Source organism: Atta cephalotes (assembly GCF_000143395.1).
Source record: "Atta cephalotes unplaced genomic scaffold scaffold00058, whole genome shotgun sequence".
NCBI classification, from domain to species: domain Eukaryota; kingdom Metazoa; phylum Arthropoda; class Insecta; order Hymenoptera; family Formicidae; genus Atta; species Atta cephalotes.
The window spans coordinates 1,514,554-1,523,057 of record NW_012130122.1 but is presented as its reverse complement, the minus strand read 5'-3'; the positions used below and the strand labels follow the sequence as shown (position 1 = coordinate 1,523,057).

Here is an 8,504-nt window from a genome sequence, read left to right as displayed (position 1 = left end):
TTAAATAAGAGAGAGTAGAGAGAGAGAGAGAGAGAGAGGGGGAGAGGGGAGGCAATAATATTAATAGAAATCATTTAATTTTTATCATGTTATAATGAAATTATCATAAAAATATAAACTATCATATATGTTTATGGGTAAAATAAGTCCTGTCGTAGATAGTTTGATCTTCACTTTAGAATAAAAAGCTTTGTGTGAAAAATCATCCATGTATACAGAAAAATTAATATTAATATAGCCAATAATAAGTAATTGAGTTTACAGAAGATTAAATAATTAAATTAAAGAAAATATATAAAGCATAACCAGATATAAAGAAAAAAATACAATAGTTATTATTGATGGTTAGTAATGAAATTCAGTCTGATTGTGATATTATATGTATATGAATCACTTTTTTTGCACGGTGCATGCACGGTGTATGAACATATGTCAGAACTTTTAAACTCCAGGCACAATGCGAGGGAATAGCAATAGCAATAGAAATAACCAATTTCAACCTATTAGTAATTGGATATATTGGAAATGGAATTGGATATATAGTATCTGCTTGAAATCATGTTATTTCTATTGCTATTTTTATCGTATTGTATCTAGGCTTTATAGGTGCTTTTTATTTGATGACACAAATTAAATATTATTCTATCTTCATCAGTATTTAGTGAATAACAAAGTTAGAATGACACTTTATGTCGATTTATATATGTCTAAATGAAGTTCAACCATATACAATTCTATGAATTTTACTAATAAAATGTCAATACCTACATGTTAGAAATGTTTAAGACACAATTCAGTTTCAATAATTTTCGCTGAAAAATAACTTATCCATATAATATTTTCTTTTGAAAAAAGTTTTTGATAATTTTGTCTTAATGACGTTTTAAGAGCATTCATATTACAATTGAAATAAGAGTAAATTAACTGCAATTACCACAACTGATATAAATATACGCTCTAATTACATATTATATATTAGGTGTAGTAAAAAGAAATCCATTATTACACCTTTTTATTACACCTAATATTACATATCACAAGGCCATCGATGAAACAATAGTATCAGAAAATTATTGATAATTACTACACACACACACATACACACACACACACACACACACACACACACACACATACACACACACGCGCGCGCGCGCACACAAACATAAGATTTTTGAAAATAAAAGACTGAACTGTGCAAAATTGTCACTATTATTTGTCACGAAAAAATTGTTATGAAAGGAAATCAATTATTCGATGCTTTGAGTGGGTGTAATCAGGACAACAATCGCTCACTGAGCGCTTAGTGAGTTCTTTCATCTGATTGATCTATATTTTAGGATTTAAAGGAATATACCAATCAGAAAAAGGTCACTGAACGTTGTTGTCGTTCTGAATGCACCCATTAATGTTTTATATTATATCATTAATATTTTATATAATATGCCCTATTCGCTATTTATGGATAATTACACAGTGAATTTAACGGATTGCATTAATAGTTGTATAGGCTGTCCATCTGATTCGATTATAGTTTATTGTTTAATTTGTTCATTTTGTTATTATCATTAAAGCAAAATGCAGAATATCGTAGTCATGATATAATATATCGTAGGTAAGCTCGTAGACATAATTTCTTTCTATTGTATATCAAGAGATGGCTATTAATTTTCACGATTCATATTATTATAAGTAATTCTGTATTTATATTTTACAACATATTTAGTTCATCTTTATCACAAAAAAGTATCAAATGTAAAAATGTTGATCATGTTGGTATTCATAGAGAGAAACATAGTCAAAAACAAAGTCACTTAATATTTTAGCTCTGAACGATTGTGTCGACTTGTGTCGTAGAATTGGAAAGCATCGGATAGTATATTGTGTTACGCAGTATTACTTGCGGGAAAGCATACTTAGTTACAAGTATTATCTAGTTACTTTCCAACTTTGGATTATTTGTTGCAATAATATAATTATTTCATCTTCAAATATAAAGTGACTTTTGAAATTTAAACAATAATATTCATGCTTAATGTGGCTCTTGAAATTTAAACAATAATATTCAGAGTGAGTGAGAGTAAAAGATCTGTGCGATAATTTACGCGCCATAATTTTAGCAATGTAAATTATATTTAATTCTTTCTTACATTCTTTACGTGACGATCGAACATTTGGTCTTAATTCAAACTGTGTGATATTTAAAAATCCAATAATTCGTAATAATATGAACTCTGTGTTTGCAAAAGATGCAATCTCGGTGTGCAACGATAAAGCCTCCATTAATTTCTATGTTTGAACAGTAAATCTGTAAGTAGTTCTTAGATTAAGTGAACTCTAAAGCGTGAGAAAGTTCAAGAAGAAGATTTCTAATATGAAAAAAAAATTAAATAATTCACTCACCTGCTACAACTATGATTGAATACAGAACCATGAAACAGTGCAAAATAGAATATTATAAAAATAGTGCAAAATAGAATATTATCAAATATAAATTGTTACAATAACTTGACTAAGTTCAACAAAGTTTAAGCGAGCAATAAGGTTGCTTCACACAAAAAACGAGTAGTGTTAAAGTGCATCAAGTGATAAAAACGTAAATAATATATATAATTGTTGATAATTGTTGAGCCTGAACGGTACAGTCAATTCGTTAACATTTTAAGTAATGTTTCAAAGTACGATAAGTATTTTGAAACATTACTTAAAATGTTAACGTAACCATTATGTAAGAACTCAATATCAGATAGTAAATTCATACTATACTTGAATTTTAATGTTTAACATTTCGAAATTAATCTTCTATCCAAATGTCTTCCGCTATTTAAATTTTTGATATTCTCTTTATTTTTATGTTCTATGGATGTTCTTAGAATATTTCTCAGATAAAGTTATGCTGTATGAGTAACAATGAAAATTCAGTAAGAGTTCTACAAATAATGTATATTAATAATTATAATATATAATAAGGAATATAAAGATTTGTTCAGTGATTTTTATTATTATAATTTATTATTATTTATTTATTAAGTTTTAAGTTAAGAACATATGATACAAAAGAAATGATATCATTTCATCATTTTTTCTTTGATCCAAGAAAGATAGGGATAAATGTTGGTATATACATTTGGATAATCCTTAGCGCACGGTCTCCCACCAGATACCAAATCAATAATTGTTCCATCGCTGTCTTGAATCAGTTTGCTACCGCTGTCATCCTGTAACGGAAAAATAGAAAGTATTATTGTATTATTCCTTATGTGGCTGAGATTATTAATATTTTATGCATTATATTGAATCCAAAATTGGCATTATTTAAGAGTTTCAATAATTTCGCATTATCATTGTTATAAACAATTAAGTAAAGAGAGCTATACAATATAAAAGAAATTCTATTGTGGAATTCTATTATACATAATATGAATTAATTATGATGTAAAATATGATCTTGGAAAATATAGGGGATGTAATATTGTAACGCGAATGTAATACAATGTCATTATTAATAAACAAAATTACAAAATCTAGTGTGTATTTAGATGAAAATCGTTAAATATAAAAAGATATGCAAGAGTAAAATTAAATTATTGAGGCATTAAATATTATATTATATATCTTGCATAATTCCTTCCTTGATAAGGATACAGAATTCATTCTTATAAATCTTCATAATAAAATTGTGATAAATCTGGCATGTGTCTGGAAGAATGACATCCGCAGTCAACTTTTGTAAATTATTATGTACGGGTTTATTAAAATCCGTAGAACCCCAGGCAGCAATTGTAACGTCATCACTCTTTGTCACATTCTTTGTTGGGAATTTAATTGATTTTTGTATTGGACCAAACTCAATCGGCGACATCAGCTAAAAATACTATATATTATGAACTAAACTACGAGAATGATTAAAATACATTTCATCATTTGACATCTGTCTATTATTGCTATATCGAAAAGTATACTGTATGTCCATGTCATACATGTCATACATGTTATACATGTCACAAATTGATACTTATAATATATTATTTATTTCAAGATGTTATACCTTTATTAAGTCCATGTCATGAGCCCCTCTACTCAGTGCACGAGGATTATAATTATCATGGTACCACAATTTTTCCACATTATAAACCTATCCACCTTTATCGAGGTAAGTCGTGCCAGTAATAATGATTATAGATTTGCTTAGAGAATCGTCAGAAAATGGAGGGGCCATGCAATACCCGGCAGTTAGGATATATTGTGAATCGATTATACTATCGCCGTAAAGTGACTATTGTTAATTCTTAGAGAGATACAATGAGGATTTTTCTCTATAGTGATAGGTATTCCATTTATTAATTTATTTGGTCTCCATAAATCCTGCGAATGTATTGTGAAAGTAATAGTTTTATAATATGTTGATATATAATATTTCTAAAGTAAATGAATTAAATAATAAAATAAATATAAATACAAAGTAAGTTAATAAAAAAACGTAATTTAATTATGAAATTGTTAGTCACAGAAATTGTTATCATGTTCTTGATGTTTAATTTACCTATGGCTGCCAATGCGATTAGGAGATACGTTAGCTGTCCCATTACATAGATCTGTTTTTACATCGCGCCTGGCAAACTTTGGGAAATACGGTAATGAGTATGGTGCAATTTATATATTGTATACGTATCGAATACGTATCGAATACGAAGTATGTACACAGCTGTACACATTTTGATACATATAATAATAATATGAATATTATAATGAGATTATTGCGAAGAGTAGTAATGTTGAATGTGAAATTAAATTAAGAACGATAGTAAGATTATACCTTTAAGGCTTTAACAGAATGGACTTATAATCTTAAGACAATATCGTGACATAAATCTTTTTAACTTTAAATCTTTAATAATACCTTATGTATATACATCTTAAATCACAAGACAGTTATTGTGGGTTAAAGACAAAAGATTTTAGAAATCATAAGACATTGTCTTAAAATTATAAGTCAGCTATTCAGCTAAGACCCTAAATCAATTTATGAACAATTGTGTATTATGTCTAATATTTGTAACGTTCAGCAAAGAAAATATTGTAAAGTTTCATAAAAATAATCTAAATTATTATAAATCTAAGACAGTAATAATTATAAAAGATTATTAATAAATTACAAAAATATTATCTTAATTATAATATCTTTAGAATTTTTAATTATTTTTTTGAATTTTTTCATACTAATTCTATTCTAATCTTATTTTTTTATTTATATAAAGTTGCACGTAATTATGAGAATTATGAGAATTTTTTTCACTTGTCTTTATTAAATCGAAAAAAATCACGAAGGATTGTAATATTATTTTTTTCTGAACACTTACGTAATGAGTAACCATTTTCAATGAGAAATACGTATAATGATAGTAAATTATTTTAAAAAATGATTGTTATTAATCTCAAAATCATTGTCATTGCCATGAAAAATAGTAATGTTATTATCAAATGATTATAAAAAAGCAATAATAACAGCGTTACAAGTAACATGTTATTTGTCATGTCTCATAATATATCATGAAATATTGTTTTCATTTTTTCTTTTATGTAATAATATGCATTTGTTTATCTAGAAGGACTATTCACGGTTTATTTGCCGTATGATCCAGAGAACAATTGTTTACTTAAAAATTTTCATTACGTGAAAAAAATTAATATGCAATATAAAATTGCAACGATAAATTTAAATAGAATTTATTTATTTAATTTATTAACAGAAAAGGATATAATTAAAACGCATAGAAAAATTAGAATATAGAATTGATTTATATTAAAGTTACAAGAAATGTTGCAATAAGAAATGTATAATAGTAAATAATAGTTAAAATTTTATTATGTAATTTTATTACGTAATTTATTTCTATCAACAATAAAATTGTGATGTTACGCAATTGTTTAATAATATTTTATAAATGTTTCTAGTTTAATTACGATGTGCTAATAAAACTGATATGTAACCACCAGATGTTTTTAACAGCTGAAATATAATAAAATTATATGGATAATCAAATGTAAATATAAAAATTATATTAATATAAATTATATTAAATTTTGTCGCTATTCGTATCAATTAGTAATTGAAATAATTAAGAACTAGTTCATTTTTTATAATTTATAATAATATAATTTAATTTACATTATTCCAGTATTTATATTACTTTATTTTATTATTATAATTTAATATTATAATTTATGTTATACACAAGATATTAAAATTTAACAAATAAAACTATTGAAAAAATATTTAATAATCTATTATTTTAATATCTTATTAAAGAATTAAATTGTAAGTTTAGAAAACTTTTTTATAGTTTACAATACAAAGATATATTTTTTTTATTTTTTAATTTCTAATTCTAAAATTAGTAAGAAAAAATGATTAAAATATTTTATTTAAGAAATTCTTGTACGATGCTAAGAGAAAAAATTTTTGTATATTTTTATTTTTTATTTTTTAATAGTTATATTATATATAGAATGAATAAATTAATTATAATAAATATTACATTGCAAAATGTAGCCATCGTCATAGGAAAAAGTTTTCCTGCAGTAAGATACAGTGGTCTATTGACTAACATCATTATAATCAACAGATTTTTGGCTTGTTTCGGTTTTAAATTGTACCACTCGTAGTTATAAACAGCCTCATATACCTCTTCACACTTGGCGAATAAATATTCCAAAAACGATTATAATAAAGCATGATTTAATATTATGTTTATTCAATATTTTAATAAATAATGTTTAATATTCTGCATGCAATGAAAAAAAAAAATAAATAAAATAATATTAATACTTACTTGAATGACTAAAAATTCACCTACCACACAATACAGACACATATGTGTAAATGTATTAATGACAGCTGTCAGGATGTAAATAAGTCGAAGAATCGAGAGATTGCTACCTTGTGTTATTATCTAAATAGTAAAATAACTAAACATAAAAAATTCTAAGAAATTTTGCTTATGATAAATACAAATAATTAATTTAAACAGATTTAATAGCAGTTTATAAATTATTGATTAAATTGTATCACTTCTACAATTATAGCCATTCTGGGACGTAATTGTGTGTGCGATTAATTAAATTTTATAATACAAATAATTATATTCATATTGGATTTATATTATATTGGATTTATATCGATGGCTATCGATTTGCAATTACAGTGTTAATATATCAAATAAATTTGTATCATCTCTTTTAAATAAAAAATTTTAAGTTTTTTTATATTTTAAGAAAAAATGTAAAGATTAAATTGTTAAAAAGTAATATGTAGAATAATTGTTATGATAATATTCTTTTTATTTTGTAATAATATTCATTTTTCAAAGGATGCATGGATATTATGTTTATTGTAATTTTAAAGTACGTCAATATAATACTTTACAAGCATAATATTGTATAATCAATCATTTTACATATATAATGAAATAATAGATACATTATTTAAATAAACAATTAGATGAGTATTGGAATATTACAGTTTCTAATTGTAAATTACGGTTCCAATTAGAACAGTAATTTTATGCAATTTCATTGCATTATATTGAGATGGAAAAATTTATAAATACAAGTTAAAAAATACTTGCGGTGACAAATAAAAATCCATATAGAGCAAAAAGTATGCCAAAATAAACTAGCAGACCAAGCAACATTAAGTTAAACGTATTGTCAATGAGTTTAATAAATCTGTAAGCGAAAAATGATAAAAACTAATATTATATAAATATTATTTTGCTTACTTCTATCTATTTTTAACATAAATATTAAGTAAAAGAAAATATCTTTTATAATTTATAATGTATAATACAGCTAACACATAACTATGACTAGGATATATAAAACTATCAAAGCAATAAATTACATAATTCACTTTATAAAGAAATTGTCATCATCAAATCTCTGTTTAATATACAGGTAGGTTTAATATACAAATATTATACAAATGTCTGATAATTGTTCTGATAGAGTTCGTGGACATGTAGGACTATACTGAGATGGAAAGTCCTCTACTATTTTGTAATTTTTGCAATAGTTAACAAGATATTTATTACTAAAAATTGCCGAAAATTGGTCTTCAATAATTTTTTATTCAAATACTATCAACTTCATAGAAAAACTGCAAGAGACGGAAATTGTTTATTTTTTTCTCAGAGCTAAGAATTTTTTAGAATTTTTTCAGAATTTTTTAATACCGATTTTTTAATACGAATATTTTCTTATGTTGTTAAAAATGAGAAAATGCAGTACTAAAGAGTTGATAAAAATTCTGAAAAATTCGTAGAGTTCTATGAGTATTTATTGCGAAAATTACATTATAATAGAGGTCTCAGTTCGTTCTACATGTCCACTCTGTCAGAACAATTATCAGACACCTTGTACACACACACACACACACACACACACACACACACACACACACACACACACACACACACACACACACACACACACACACACACACA

General features: G+C 25.1%; 1 protein-coding gene and 1 pseudogene across 1 annotated transcript; both read right to left on the bottom strand.

The window, feature by feature from the left end:
- Window positions 1-3,068: 3,068 nt before the first annotated feature.
- Window positions 3,069-4,586, bottom strand: LOC105623557 (annotated as a pseudogene).
- Window positions 4,587-5,956: 1,370 nt separating this feature from the next.
- LOC105623555 (odorant receptor 43a-like) lies at window positions 5,957-7,090 on the bottom strand. The gene is made up of 4 exons (XM_012204946.1): window positions 7,073-7,090; window positions 6,834-6,953; window positions 6,540-6,695; window positions 5,957-6,010 (listed from the first exon to the last, which is right to left on the bottom strand). Exons 1-4 carry the CDS (start codon window positions 7,088-7,090, stop codon window positions 5,957-5,959), a joined length of 348 nt encoding a protein of 115 aa, XP_012060336.1.
- Between the last annotated feature and the right edge of the window lie 1,414 nt (window positions 7,091-8,504).